This window comes from Macaca fascicularis, chromosome X, assembly GCF_037993035.2.
Source record: "Macaca fascicularis isolate 582-1 chromosome X, T2T-MFA8v1.1".
Taxonomy (NCBI): domain Eukaryota; kingdom Metazoa; phylum Chordata; class Mammalia; order Primates; family Cercopithecidae; genus Macaca; species Macaca fascicularis.
Genome location: NC_088395.1, coordinates 49,230,675 through 49,243,505, shown reverse-complemented (window position 1 = coordinate 49,243,505; position 12,831 = coordinate 49,230,675). Strand labels below are relative to the sequence as shown.

The 12,831-nt window shown below is 54.8% G+C and overlaps 2 protein-coding genes and 1 non-coding gene across 22 annotated transcripts; 2 read left to right on the top strand and 1 right to left on the bottom strand.

The window, feature by feature from the left end:
- Positions 1–355: 355 nt before the first annotated feature.
- Positions 356–493, bottom strand: LOC123571553 (U4 spliceosomal RNA). Its single transcript, XR_006695692.1, has one exon. It is a non-coding gene; the product is annotated as a U4 spliceosomal RNA (small nuclear RNA).
- A 1,622-nt stretch (positions 494–2,115) lies between these two features.
- WDR45 (WD repeat domain 45) lies at positions 2,116–8,056 on the top strand. 18 transcript variants are annotated; one of them, XM_074030066.1, is made up of 11 exons: positions 2,116–2,546; positions 4,384–4,455; positions 4,585–4,659; positions 4,749–4,853; positions 5,745–5,850; positions 5,971–6,065; positions 6,549–6,628; positions 6,832–6,950; positions 7,030–7,131; positions 7,218–7,363; positions 7,587–8,056. In XM_074030066.1, exons 2-11 carry the CDS (start codon positions 4,401–4,403, stop codon positions 7,694–7,696), a joined length of 993 nt encoding a protein of 330 aa, XP_073886167.1. In that variant the 5' UTR covers positions 2,116–2,546; positions 4,384–4,400; the 3' UTR covers positions 7,697–8,056. The 18 variants fall into 18 exon arrangements, with proteins under 18 accessions (XP_073886167.1, XP_073886165.1, XP_015298852.1 ...); XM_074030064.1 differs by having other exon boundaries at positions 6,742–6,950; XM_015443366.4 differs by having other exon boundaries at positions 5,742–5,850; positions 6,742–6,950.
- A 440-nt stretch (positions 8,057–8,496) lies between these two features.
- Positions 8,497–11,376, top strand: PRAF2 (PRA1 domain family member 2). 3 transcript variants are annotated; one of them, XM_045383634.1, is made up of 3 exons: positions 8,497–8,690; positions 9,882–10,099; positions 10,526–11,376. In XM_045383634.1, the coding sequence occupies exons 1-3, from the start codon at positions 8,512–8,514 to the stop codon at positions 10,663–10,665; spliced, it is 537 nt and encodes a 178-aa protein (XP_045239569.1). In that variant the 5' UTR covers positions 8,497–8,511; the 3' UTR covers positions 10,666–11,376. The 3 variants fall into 3 exon arrangements, with proteins under 3 accessions (XP_045239569.1, XP_045239570.1, XP_045239571.1); XM_045383635.3 differs by having other exon boundaries at positions 9,882–10,152; XM_045383636.3 differs by lacking the exon at positions 8,497–8,690 and adding an exon at positions 8,870–9,000.
- Positions 11,377–12,831: the final 1,455 nt, after the last annotated feature.

The window sequence follows — 12,831 nt, the reverse complement described above, 5'->3', positions numbered from 1 at the left end:
GAAGTGGAATCTGAAGAAAGCCAGATGACTGGCCTTGTTGAGCACAGTAGGGGAATCATGCCAAGGGGAGTATATAGGGCCAAAATTCACAAGTAAATATGTCCATGGGAATTAACAACACAGTATCTGAAACAACCTAGGCAGCCATCAGTTGGGGAAGGGCTGAACAATGCTACATAATATCATGAACCAGTTGAAAAGACGTTCTTATATATTAATATATGAAGAAACAGAAGCATCAAAACAATACTTCAAAAAAAGTAAAGGATGGAGGAATTGCATCAATGTGAAACCCTGATTGTATTAAAAGAATGAGATTTCTCTGTATTTTTTCATTTTTTTTCTTTAATACTCAGTCTCCACAGACTCAAAAATTGCCATTGCCGACTATATTGCAAGTCTTCGGGGTGGGGTACTGGGAAAAGTTTCCAATTAGCAATAACCATATGTTGGCTAAACCTCATCGGCTATGATACTGCCACTGCAAAAAGCGTATTTCTTTTTTTCAAGAATATTCTTTTTTTTTTTTTTTTGAGACAGGGTTTCCCTCTGTTGCCCAGGCTGGAGTGCAGTGGTGCGATCTTGGCTCACTGCAACCTCTGCCTTCTGGGTTCCAACGATTCTCCTGCCTCAGCCTCCCAAGTAGCTGGGACTTACAGGCGCCCACCACCATGCCCGGCTAATTTTTTGTATTTTAATAAAGAGGAGGTTTCACCATGTTGCCCAGGGTGGTCTCAAACCCCTGAACTCAGGCAATCCACCTGCCTTGGCCTCCCAAAGTGCTGGGATTACAGGCATGCACCACCATGCCTGGTCCTTTTTTTTTTTTTTTTTTTGAGACGGGAGTTTCACTCTTGTCACCCAGGCTGGAGTGCAATGGCAGGATCTGGGCTCGCTGTAACCTGCCTCCTAGGTTCAAGCGATTCTTCTGCCTCAGCCTCCCCAGTAGCTAGGATTACAGGCACGTGTCACCATGCTTGGCTAATTTTTTTTTTTTTTTTGAGACAGAGTCTCACTCTATTACCCAGGCTGGAGTGCAGTGGTGCGATCTCCGCTCACTGCAACCTCTGCCTCCCGGGTTCAAGTGATTCTCCTGCCTCAGCCTCCCGAGTAGCTGGGACTACAGGTGTGCACCACAATGTCTGGCTAATTTTTTGTATTTTTAGTAGAGATGGGGTTTCACCATGCTGGCAAGGCTGATCTCGAACTCCTAACTTCGTGATCTGCCTGCCTCGGCCTCCCAGAGTGCTGGGATTACAGGCGTTAGCCACCGCGCCCAGCCTATTTATTATTTCTTAATGTAAAGTTTAATTAAAAATCCTTCCAGCCGCACGCAGTGGCTCACGCCTGTAATCCCAACACTTTGGGAGGCTGAGGCAGGCAGATCACCTGAGGTCGGGAGTTCGAGACCAGACTGATCAACATGGAGAAACGCCATCTCTACTAAAAATACAAAATTAGCTGGGCGTGGTAGCACATGCCTGTAATCCCAGCTACTTGGGAGGCTGAGGCAGGAGAATCCCTTGAACCTGGGAGGCGGAGGTTGTGGTGAGCCGCCAGATCACGCTAATTGCACTCCAGCCTGGGCCAAAAGAGCCAAACTGTCTCAAAAAAAAAAAAAAAAAAATTCCTTCCAGTATGCACATAATTTGAGGCTTTTTTTTTTTTTAAAGCTTTATCGTAGGTAGGATCTCTTTTTTTTTTTTTTCTTAACCCAAAGTATTAATACCTTTTACCATCAAAAAGCTATTTTGTATTTTGTAAAAATAAAAGCAGAGTCCGGGCGTGGTGGCTCAAGCCTGTAATCCCAGTACTTTGGGAGGCCGAGGCGGGTGGATCACCTGAGGTCAGGAGTTCGAGACCAGCCTGAGCAATACGGTGAAACCCCGTCTCTACTAAAAATACAAAAATTAGCTGGGCGTGGTGGCGCATGCCTGCAATCCCAGCTACTCCGGAGGCTGAGGCAGGATAACCGTTTGAACCCGGGAGGCGGAGGTTGCAATGAGCCAAGAACCCGAGTCTGTCTCAGAAAACAAAACTAAACAAAACACAAAAGACAAAACTCGGGGCTGGCGGGGGCGGGGGCAGGGGGTGGGGAGAAAGAAAGCGAAATCTGTTCCTTGGCTTCCCGGAGCCAAGGTTTCACCACTTTCGAGGTCTCCAGGTCCGCAGCCGCCTGTAGCCCCCGGCACCGCCCCTTTGGAAGCCTGGGAGGACTGTGTGTTGCGAACGGGGGCGGATACTCTCCGTCGCCGCGGAGGTCCACATCTTGTTCGCAGGGAAGGTTTACTCCCCCATCGTGGGTGACCGAGGGACTGAGGGCTCGGCCGGTTTCGCTCTGCTGGGGGCAAGGCACGCTCTCTCTCCCCACCCTTCCCGGTTCCCTCAGACAGTCTCGGCCTTGAGGAACACCCTTCGCCTCCGGTCCTGCAGCCGACCTTCCTCCGCTCCCCACGCCCTCCCCGGAGGACCCCGCTGTCACTCGCGATGCTCCGAAGACCCGGGAACTGGGCGAGGAAGGCGGTGGCTGCCTTTTTCCAGCTGGGGTGAGTCATTTCCTGCGACAGGCTCCCTCCCCCGGAAGTAGGGCCCGATGTAAACACCCGAGCCGGGCTCCAAGGCCCGGGAGGTCAGAAAACCGGGCCGCGGGCGGCACCGACAGCTGGGGCCCGGGTCAGGGACACGCGGAGGTCAGGCCGGTGAAGGCGGCAGGAAGCTGGAGCACGATCCCAGGGTTGGTTGGGGTCTGGGGGAGGCTGGGAGTCTTTCGAGTAGAGGTCTAAGGCAGAGGTCTTGAGTGGGTGCTGGCGTTGGAAGGAGCATGCGGCTGGTCTTGGGAGAGGGGCGAGGCATCCCGGACAGAGTTTGTGGTGGTGCGGGCATTTGGAATGGAGGTGCAAAAAAGGGGTCTTGAAAGTTGGAGCTGTCCAGAGAATAACTCTAAGGCAGAGCTGTCCAAAGAAAGAGCATGAGGCATTCCAGTGGAGGGTGTAACTGAAAGAAAGGAAGATTTGGGCTCTTGGAGGATGGGGAGGGAGCGTGTCTGGCCAGAGGTCTTGGGGAGTTGAGGGTTTGAAGGGAAGTTGGGGGCTCTATGGCAGTAATCTTAGTAGGGGACTGTGCAGGCATCTTAGGGGTTGAGGTTCTCCTAGGTAGGAGTTTTGGGTGGTTTGTTTTGGGCAAGCGTCTTAGAGGGTAAGGGTGCCCTGAGGCAGGGTCTTGGATAGGGGTCTAGAAGGGAATCTTAGGAGGATGGGTGGGGTTCCTGGGGTTGGGTCCAGGCCAGGTTATGTTGTAGTCAAGGACAGCAGAACACAAGGAAGGAGATGTCCTGGGGTGGAAAATTTAGAGTGCTAGGGGGAATCCTAGGGTAGAGTCCCCAGGGCATAAGCCAATCTAGGGAAGTGTCTAGGCTGGCCCTGATGGGTAGTTACCAAGGCATGAGAAGGGGTCATCCCAAGGTAGGCATCCTGAAGGGGTTTGGGGAAGCTGGTGAGGGGGAAAGGTGTGAAGAGGACTCTGGGGTGGTCGAATAGGGTTGGGGTAGAGTTAGAAGGGTAGGAGCAGAGGAGTTCCTGGGGATGGCAGACCAAGCATAGCAGTCTCAGGGCCAAGTCAGGGAGGTACAAGTGGATCTCCTAGCCCACTTTTGTCTATTTATTGACAGAGTCTGGTGCTAGGTCAGGTGTGAAGATGAGAAATGGGTTGGGAGTGGTTCCAGGCCATGTCTGGCATTGGGATCAAGATTGGCTGGGGGTGGGGAAGATATCACGGGGGCACCCCCTATCACATTACTTCCTGACAAGTCAGTTAGGGCCAGCATGTAAAAAGGAGGTGTGGGGTCCACGTCAGTGTGGGCCTGGAGCTTGCCAAACCTGAAAGAGGGAGGGTTCCTGGCCATGCTGCTTGGGATCTTGGGAGCTTAGAGCAGAGACCCTGAGACTCTCTCTGTTTTTATCTTTTTTTTTTCCCCTGAGACGGAGTCTCGCTCTGTCACCCAGGCTGGAATGCAATAACTCGATTTCGGCTCACTGCAACCTCTGCCTCCTGGGTTCAAGTGATTCTCCTGCCTCAGCCTCCTGAGTAGCTGGGATTATAGGTGTGCCCCACTACACCTGGGTAATTTTTTATTTTTACTAGAGACGGGATTTCACCATGTTGGCCAGGCTGATCTAACTCCTGACCTCAGGTGATCCACCCGCCTCGGCCTCCCAAAGTGCTGGGATTACAGGCATGAGCCACCACACCCAGCCTGTTTTTATCTTTTTTGCAGTCAGTCTAGAGTCAGTAGTTAGCAGAGTGGGAGGAGGAAGAAATCAGGTGAGGCAGAACTTGGAGGGGAGACTCCAGGACTCTTCTCATCTTTATCCCATTTGTATCCAGGGGAACAATCCTGGACCATGACTCAACAGCCACTTCGAGGAGTGACCAGCCTGCGTTTCAACCAAGACCAAAGTGAGAGAGGCTTGGGCCTGTACCCTTGTGGGAGGGAGCAAGGGAAAGAGGGGTCAGAAGTGGGCCATGGGCCCCCAGCTTCCTACCTGGGCATTCTTTAAGGCAGTCTGGATTCCTTCCATCCCCCAGGCTGCTTTTGTTGCGCCATGGAGACAGGTGTGCGCATCTACAACGTGGAGCCCTTGATGGAGAAGGGGCATCTGGGTGAGCTGTTGGCAGGGGAGGGGCAATGGGCAGAAGAGCTGGGCTGGGCATTGGTTCCTACCTCCACTGACACCCTGGTCCCTGTCCAGACCACGAGCAAGTGGGCAGCATGGGCTTGGTGGAGATGCTGCACCGCTCCAACCTTCTGGCCTTGGTGGGCGGTGGTAGTAGCCCTAAGTTCTCAGAGATCTCAGGTAAGTGCCCTCATCCTGCCCTTTGGCCCAGACTTCTCGGATTCCTGGCCTCCCACAGGCACCCCAAGGTACTGGCAGATGAAGATGTCAGAGTACTTCAGAGTCACACAGTGAGGAGGCCTACAGCTTGGAAGTCATGGATCTTATAGCTTGAGAAGCTTGGTGCTTTGTTTTCATTTTTAAAATGCTGATTGAGTGCCTCCTGTGTGCCATGCCCTAGAGCACTTACTGTGAGCCTGGTACTGCCCTAAGCACTTTACATATATTAACTCATTTAATCCTCACAGTAACTCTATGGGGTAGGAAGGATCGTTATCCCCATTTTTACCAATGAGGAAACTGAGGCCCAGTGCAGTTAAGTGACTCATCCAAGGTCACACAAGCAATAGGTTTTAAAATCTTGGAGCCGTCTTCCCAATACCCACTTGGCTTGAGCCTCAAGTGCCATCTTGCTTTAAGGATTTTTCTTGCTCATCCCCTCTGGACAGGGCAGGAGTCACCCTAGGTGAGTCACAGAGCCCTAGGATTCCTCACAGAAATCTCCAGGGTGCATGGACTAGGACCCTGGAGGCAGAAATAGTTACCCAGGGGAAGTTACAGGTCTGAGTGTGAGTCCCTGTTTGGTTGCTGATGGGCTTTGAGGTCCTTGGCCAGCACTCAACCACTTTGAACCTCAGTTTCCTCATCTGTAGATGAGTGTAATAGTCTAGAACACTCCTCTCAGGGATCATGTCCACAAGTGCTCGTACTGTGCGAGGATCTCACTGGGTGTTTATTGAAAGGCTAAGTAAGTAGGTTGAGGTCCCTAGGAAGCAGGGGTGGATCCTGTGTCACCAGGGCTGCCCCTTACCCTAAACCTTGGCCCCGACAACCCACCCACCTGCCCAGCAGTGCTGATCTGGGACGATGCCCGGGAGGGCAAGGACTCCAAGGAGAAGCTGGTGCTGGAGTTCACCTTCACCAAGCCAGTGCTTTCTGTGCGCATGCGCCATGACAAGTGAGCCTGAGGAGGACGGGGGTGGGAGGTAGGAAGTCCCCACAGCAAGTGAGAGGGATAGTCCTCCCTGGGCATCCCGCCGCCCCCTCACGGCCATCCTGTGTTGTGTGATACCCACAGGATCGTGATCGTGCTGAAGAACCGCATCTATGTGTACTCCTTCCCTGACAATCCCCGAAAGCTGTTTGAGTTTGATACCCGGGACAACCCCAAGGGTGAGAGGGCTCAGATACACAGGTGTAAGGACATGAAACAGTGGATGGGACAGAGGGGCAGAGATGAGGAAAGAAAGGAAGGGGCACACACACACAGAGAAATGGGGAAAGAGGCAGGGAGATGCTCACACTCACAGCCTCTCCATCTTTCCAGCCCTCAGCCAGTTCTCCCCAACTCTGGCCCTGCCCCACCCCTGGGTGCCCCAGTGGCAGAGCAGAAACACCTCATGAGGACATGGGTGGGTGTGTCAGGGATCCCTGAGCCTCCTGGGGCTGTTATAGCAGCTTACTAGATTCCACAGCTGCAGAGCAAGGAATGGAATCTGCCTAGCTGGCAGGGCATGCAGCTGAGGTGAGCCCCCTCAGGGTTCTTTGGGTTAAGCTTATCATGAAGGGTTGAAGTCTGGTCCTCATCCAGCTCTGTCCATTCTGAGATGCTGCCTCCTCTTCAGCCGCCCACCCACCCTCATCTTCACACCCTAGGGCTCTGTGACCTCTGCCCCAGCCTGGAGAAGCAACTGTTAGTGTTCCCGGGACACAAGTGTGGGAGTCTGCAACTTGTGGTGAGCCGTCCAGTGGACAAGGGTGGGAAGGTTGGTGGACTGGCTTTCCTTGTGGACTCTTGGCCCCTTCCCTCCATACCACCTCAACCTCAGACTCCTCCCTCCTACCCCAGGACCTGGCGAGCACAAAGCCTGGCACCTCGTCTGCTCCATTCACCATCAATGCACATCAGAGTGACATAGCCTGTGTGTCTCTAAACCAGCCAGGCACTGTAGTGGCCTCAGCCTCCCAGAAGGGTACCCTTATCCGCCTCTTTGACACACAATCCAAGGAGAAACTGGTGGAGCTGCGCCGAGGCACTGACCCTGCCACTCTCTACTGGTGAGCACAGGGTATGCATGGTGGGCTGGTGACCCCATACCACATGACATGTGGGCATCACTGCTGATCTGTCTTCTAGCATTAACTTCAGTCACGACTCCTCCTTCCTCTGCGCTTCCAGTGATAAGGGCACCGTCCATATCTTTGCTCTCAAGGATACCCGCCTCAACCGCCGCTCCGCGTGAGTACCCCCTCCCCACCCTACCGTGTCCCTCCCTGTCCCCCTGCCCGTTTACCATACCTGGGCTTAGCCAGTGCTGCCTGCAGGCTGGCTCGCGTGGGCAAGGTGGGGCCTATGATTGGGCAGTACGTGGACTCTCAGTGGAGCCTGGCGAGCTTCACTGTGCCTGCTGAGTCAGCTTGCATCTGCGCCTTCGGTCGCAATACTTCCAAGAACGTCAACTCTGTCATTGGTGAGTGGTAACAGCCCCTTGGTTGGGGGTACTGCATGGGGCAGAGGCCTGTAGGTTGGACCTGAAAGAATTTTAGGGCCACGTGAGGCTCAGCTTCATCTTCAGTAAGGGGGACAGCACTGGGCAAAGGCCTGGAGGCAGACCCTAGGTCCTGAGATGCCTGAGAGGATTGGAACCTGTGGCTGTGGCAGCCTCTGACCGTTTACCACTCCCCCTCCCCCAGCCATCTGCGTAGATGGGACCTTCCACAAATATGTCTTCACTCCTGATGGAAACTGCAACAGAGAGGCTTTCGACGTGTACCTTGACATCTGTGATGATGATGACTTTTAAGGACCCTGGGGGCTGTGCTAGGGACCTGCAGTGGCAGACTGCAGAGCTGAGCCTTGGCAGTGGGGCGTGCTTGGAAGCCACCAGCCAGCAAGCATTAATGGGGCCGGTGCCCACTTTCTACTCAGCAGGGCTATGTCTAAATAAAGAGCTCAATTCCCCCCAGCACTTCTTGATGACTGTGTGCCCCAAGGGCTAGGCCAGAGACCCAGGAAGGCAGCGACCCCTTGGGATCCCTAACTTGGAGGAAATTGCCAGGGACCCAGAGGGAGTGCCCTAATCCAACCTGGAGATTTTTTAAAAGCTTCCTAGGAAGAGATGATTTCCGATGTGATGAATACGAATAAAAGGCCCTTAATGGCATTTATGGCTTGACCTCAGGAGCGGGGCATGGAGTTTCCTGGAGAAATGTGACCCTTTTGGACGCTGACAGGAAGGAGGTGGAATCCAACTCGGATCCTTGTGACAGTCCCTCCTTTCTTATCTGTCTGGCTACTTTGTGCTTGAGCCGCTGGCACCGCCCGGAGCAGCCCCTGCGGCGCCCCGCGCAGGGGTGGATAGCAGTTTTAAGGGTTGGGAGCGTCTAGCGCGGCGGCCAAGGCTTGATTTCCCGGCAGCCTTTGCTGCTTTTCTGAGCGGCGTATTAGTTGTTTTTCCGGTCACGTGCATCACCGCCCCTGCGCAATACACCTAGGATGTTAGGAAAATAGCTGCCCAGCCCAGACTCCATTTCCCGGTGTGCCCCGCGGTGGCGAGGGGCGTGACGGTTGTTGTAGTCCGGCCCCCTCCTGGCTGGTCCAGCCACATTAACCGGCAGGATGTCGGAGGTACGGCTGCCACCGCTACGCGCCCTGGACGACTTTGTTCTGGGGTCGGCGCGTCTGGCGGCTCCGGATCCATGCGACCCGCAGCGATGGTGCCACCGCGTCATCAACAACCTCCTCTACTACCAAACCAACTACCTTCTCTGCTTCGGCATCGGCCTCGCTCTTGCCGGGTGAGGGAGGGAGGCGCCGGTTGGCCGGGGACGTCTGCAGAGCGTGGGGGGGTAGACCCACAGGTCTTTGAGGACCAGGACAGGGAACCTGAGTGGGGATGCAAGGCCGGGAAGGGCGAAGTCAGTAGAGATGGACGGCCTGAGGGGCTTGGAAGGGAGACCTTGAAGGAGGTGGAGCCTGGTTATAAGGAGGGCCTCAGGGAGATGGAGCCTGGCTGATGAGGAGGGCCTGCGGGGGATGGGGGTCTAGAGGGAAGATCTGGGGAAGATGGAGACAAGTGTGGGACGGAAGGGGAAAGTGGGCTGGAAGGTGAACCGGAAAAAAAGGAGGGCCCGAAAGGGGGACGTGAGAGTACTTGAGGGATGTGGTGGGGGGGTAATGTGAATGATGGGGCCAGATTGAGGCCGACCCTGGAGTACTTAGGGCAGAGACCGGGAAATAGACGGTAAAGTTGGAGGGTTTGGAAGATGTATTTATTGGGGATCCGGTCTTGGAGGGGAGCCTGGCTATGACTGGAAGGCGCCAGGGGCAGGTACCTGTTGGGGAACTTGGGCCCAGGAGGACGATCCATGGTTGGAAAGCGTGAGACCAGAGAGGGATGGAGAATCTGGAGGAGGGACTTGAGCAGTGCTAGAAGTTCAGAGTGGGGCTGACAACCTAGAAGAGGTTCTAGCAATGATGGAGGGAGGAATCTATAGGGAAATGGGAGCCTGGAGGGGGCATTGGGAGGGGAGGAAGCCTGGAGGGGGCTCCTATAAGGACCCTAGGCCTGGGGAGAGGGTAATGTGTGGAGACAGGCCTGGAAGAGGGATTTGCAGGGGCTGGGGTTAAAGAGGGAGCTTGCGGGCAGGCTGATGAGGGGCCCTGTGTGGGTAGAGTCGGAAGGAAAGTCCAGAGAAGTGTTGGGAGCCCGGGGGTGTGGGGAGTCTTCTCTAGCTGGATGGGAGGGCCTGAAGTGGGGACTTGAGGAAGACAGGACAGTGGAATTGACAGGGAGGAAAGGAGGGGTCTACGGGGGTGAGTCGGGAGCCCTGGCAGATAGGCCTACTGGAGACAGGGCTGGTGGGAGGATGTGCCGAGCTGGAGTGTCCGGAGACGGGATACCCTGGCTCTTGGGGCCCAGGGTGGGTGGTGGTCCCGGAGGCCGTCTCTCCGCCCGGCCGGCTAGCTTAGTTCCCTTGTACCCGCAGGTACGTGCGTCCGCTGCACACGCTTCTGAGCGCGCTGGTAGTGGCGGTGGCCCTCGGCATGCTGGTGTGGGCAGCTGAGACCCGCGCAGCTGTGCGCCGCTGCCGCCGCAGCCACCCTGCTGCCTGCCTGGCCGCAGTGCTTGCCGTCGGCCTCCTGGTTCTCTGGGTCGTGGGCGGCGCTTGCACCTTCCTGCTCAGCATCGCCGGGCCGGTGCTTCGTGAGTCTCCACTACCCCGAGATAGCCAGGAAAGCGGCCAGAACATGCTTAAGGCACCAGGCCAGCCCTGCCCCGGTCCCCGGGTTGAGAGGGGGCTGGGAAACCCGAGGGCCTGACCACGCCCCCGCTAAAAGCGCCTTCCCGGACTTCGTTCCCCCTTCTGGGAACACCCCTTTTATTATCGCCTTTCCCATCTCACTCCTGGTGTTAAGTGCCTTCCACTGGCCACGTCCCCGTTACCGGGCGCCTTCCCTGGCCGTGCCCACGTTGCCAAGCCAATTACTCGGCCACGCTTTCAGTATCTGAGGCGTCCTGGCCGCTCACCACTCGATTGGCCTGCCTGCGCGCCAATTCCCTTCGGTGGGCCCCGGTTGGCTGCAGGCTGAGGTCTATTCCACTGACCACCCCTCTCGGTGCCGCCCACAGTGATCCTGGTGCACGCCTCGTTGCGCCTGCGCAACCTTAAGAACAAGATTGAGAACAAGATCGAGAGCATTGGTCTCAAGCGGACGCCAATGGGCCTGCTACTAGAGGCGCTGGGACAAGAGCAAGAGGCTGGATCCTAGGCCCCTAGGATCTGTACTCAGGACCTGGAGAATACCACCCCACCCCCAGCCCATAATTGGGACCCAGAGCCCTTTCCCAGCACTTAAAACAGGAGCCTAGAGCCCCCTGCCCAAACAAAACAGGACATCTATGACCACCCTACCCCCACGCCAGCCCCAAACTAAGATATCCCTCACACCCAGCCCCCATAACCTAGGGACAAGAGTCTTCCCCAGCCCTGAACCTAGAACCAAGAGCCACCTACATCCAGCCCCAACACTGGGGCTTCAGGCCACAGCATCCATGGCCAATTTCAAATTGTGAACCCAGAGACACTCCCATCCACCCTTCTCCATGCTCAGCCCCAAACTGGGGCCTGAGGCAAAGCACTCTCAAATCTTGAATCCTGGACCAAAGCTTTTCCAGACCCTACCCTACCTTCCAACCCAGGTCAAGACATTGCCAAATCTTGAACTCAAAACCCAAGTGTTCCATGCCCCTGTGTGGATGGAGTTGGGTATCCTGACTGTTGGACCCCTGGTCCCAGGTGATCCCGACCCTCACCAGTCCCAGTTGCCTCCCTCCAGCTCTGCTTAGGGATTTTGCCCCTCACCCCAATGTTCCACATCATTGACGACCAAGGGGTGAGGTGGGGACAGGCCTCAGCAGGGAATGGGGCATATATGTTAGTGTTGCTGCAACAATAAAGCCTGTTGCATCTCTCACGCCAATTTGAGCCTCCTGGGTAAAGTTCTTATACATTTCAAAGGACAGAAGTGGCCTTCTACTTTTCAATTCTGCTAGACTTTTCCTGAATATGCAGGCTGAAGAGGTGATCTCTGAGGCCCTTCCTTGAAACGTACCTCTGGATCAGCATTAAAGCACAGGGAAGGACAGGTGTGGTGGCTCATGCCTGTAATTCCAACACTTTGGGAGGCTGAGACTAGAGGATCACTTGAGGCTAGGAGTTTGAGACCAGCCTGGGCAATACAGCAAGACTCTCTCTACAAAAAAATTAAAATTTAGCTGGGCATGGTGGTGTGCTTTTGTAGTCCCAGCTACTTGGGAGGCTGTGGCAGGAGGATGGCTGGAGCCTAAGAGGTAGAGGCTGCAGTGAGCTGATTGTGCCACTGCACTCCAACCTGGGCAACAGTGAGAACCTGTCTCAAAAAGCTGGGCATGGTAGCACTTTGGGAGGCTGAGGCGGGAAGACTGCTCAAGCCGAGGAGTCCCAGACTAACCTGGGCAACATAATGAGACCCCATCGCTACAATTTTTTTTTTTTTTTTTTTTTTTTAAGACAGAGTCTTGCTCTGTCACCCTGGCTGGAGTGCAGTGGCGTGATCTCGGCTCACTGCAATCTCTGCCTCCTGGCTTCAAGTGATTCTCCTGCCTCAACCTCCCGAGTAGCTGGGATTATGGGCATGTGCCACCACGCCCAGCTAATTTTTTGTATTTTTAGTAGAGACGAGGTTTCACTGTGTTAGCCAGGATGATCTCAATCTCCTGACCTCGTGATCTGCCCACCTTGGCCTCCCAAAGTGCTAGGATTACAGGCGTGAGCCACCGCGCCCAGCCTACTTTTTTTTTTTTAATTAGTGGGTATGGTGTGGTGCACAACTGTAGTTTCAGCTATTCAGGCAGCTGAGGTGGGAAGATTGAGTCCGGGAGGTCAAGGCTGCAGTGAGCCGTTATTGCGCCACTACATTTCAGCCTGGGCAACACAGTGAGACATTGTCTCAAAAAAAAAAAAATTAAAAACAATGCATAGGGAGGTTAAGGACAGAGTCTTTGTTATCATCATTTATATTACCAAGAGTTATTGTTTGAGGTTGGCTAGAAATCTGAGTGCAGACAGGCAAAGAAGTTGCCCCACATCACAAAGCAAGTAAAGTCAAAACAGATGACACTGCCAGGCGCGGTGGCTCAAGCCTGTAATCCCAGCACTTTGGGAGGCCGAGGCGGGCGGATCACAAGGTCAGGAGATCGAGACCACAGTGAAACCCCGTCTCTACTAAAAATACAAAAAATTAGCCGGGCGCGGTGGCGGGCGCCTGTAGTCCTAGCTACTCAGGAGGCTGAGGCAGGAGAATGGTGTGAACCCAGGAGGCGGAGCTTGCAGTGAGCCGAGATCGCGCCACTGCACTCCAGCCTGGGCAACAGCGTGAGACTCCGTCTCAAAAAAA

Excerpts from the sequence above, each read along its gene's own strand:
- WDR45 (XM_015443366.4), top strand. The coding sequence starts at position 4,401 with ATGACTCAACAGCCACTTCGAGGAGTGACCAGCCTGCGTTTCAACCAA. Across the intron at positions 6,629-6,741 it reads GTGGGAGTCTGCAACTTGTG|GACCTGGCGAGCACAAAGCC; the intron begins GTGAGCCGTCCA and ends CTCCTACCCCAG. Across the intron at positions 7,132-7,217 it reads CGCCTCAACCGCCGCTCCGC|GCTGGCTCGCGTGGGCAAGG; the intron begins GTGAGTACCCCC and ends TGCTGCCTGCAG.
- PRAF2 (XM_045383634.1), top strand. The coding sequence starts at position 8,512 with ATGTCGGAGGTACGGCTGCCACCGCTACGCGCCCTGGACGACTTTGTT. Across the intron at positions 8,691-9,881 it reads ATCGGCCTCGCTCTTGCCGG|GTACGTGCGTCCGCTGCACA; the intron begins GTGAGGGAGGGA and ends TTGTACCCGCAG. Across the intron at positions 10,100-10,525 it reads CATCGCCGGGCCGGTGCTTC|TGATCCTGGTGCACGCCTCG; the intron begins GTGAGTCTCCAC and ends TGCCGCCCACAG.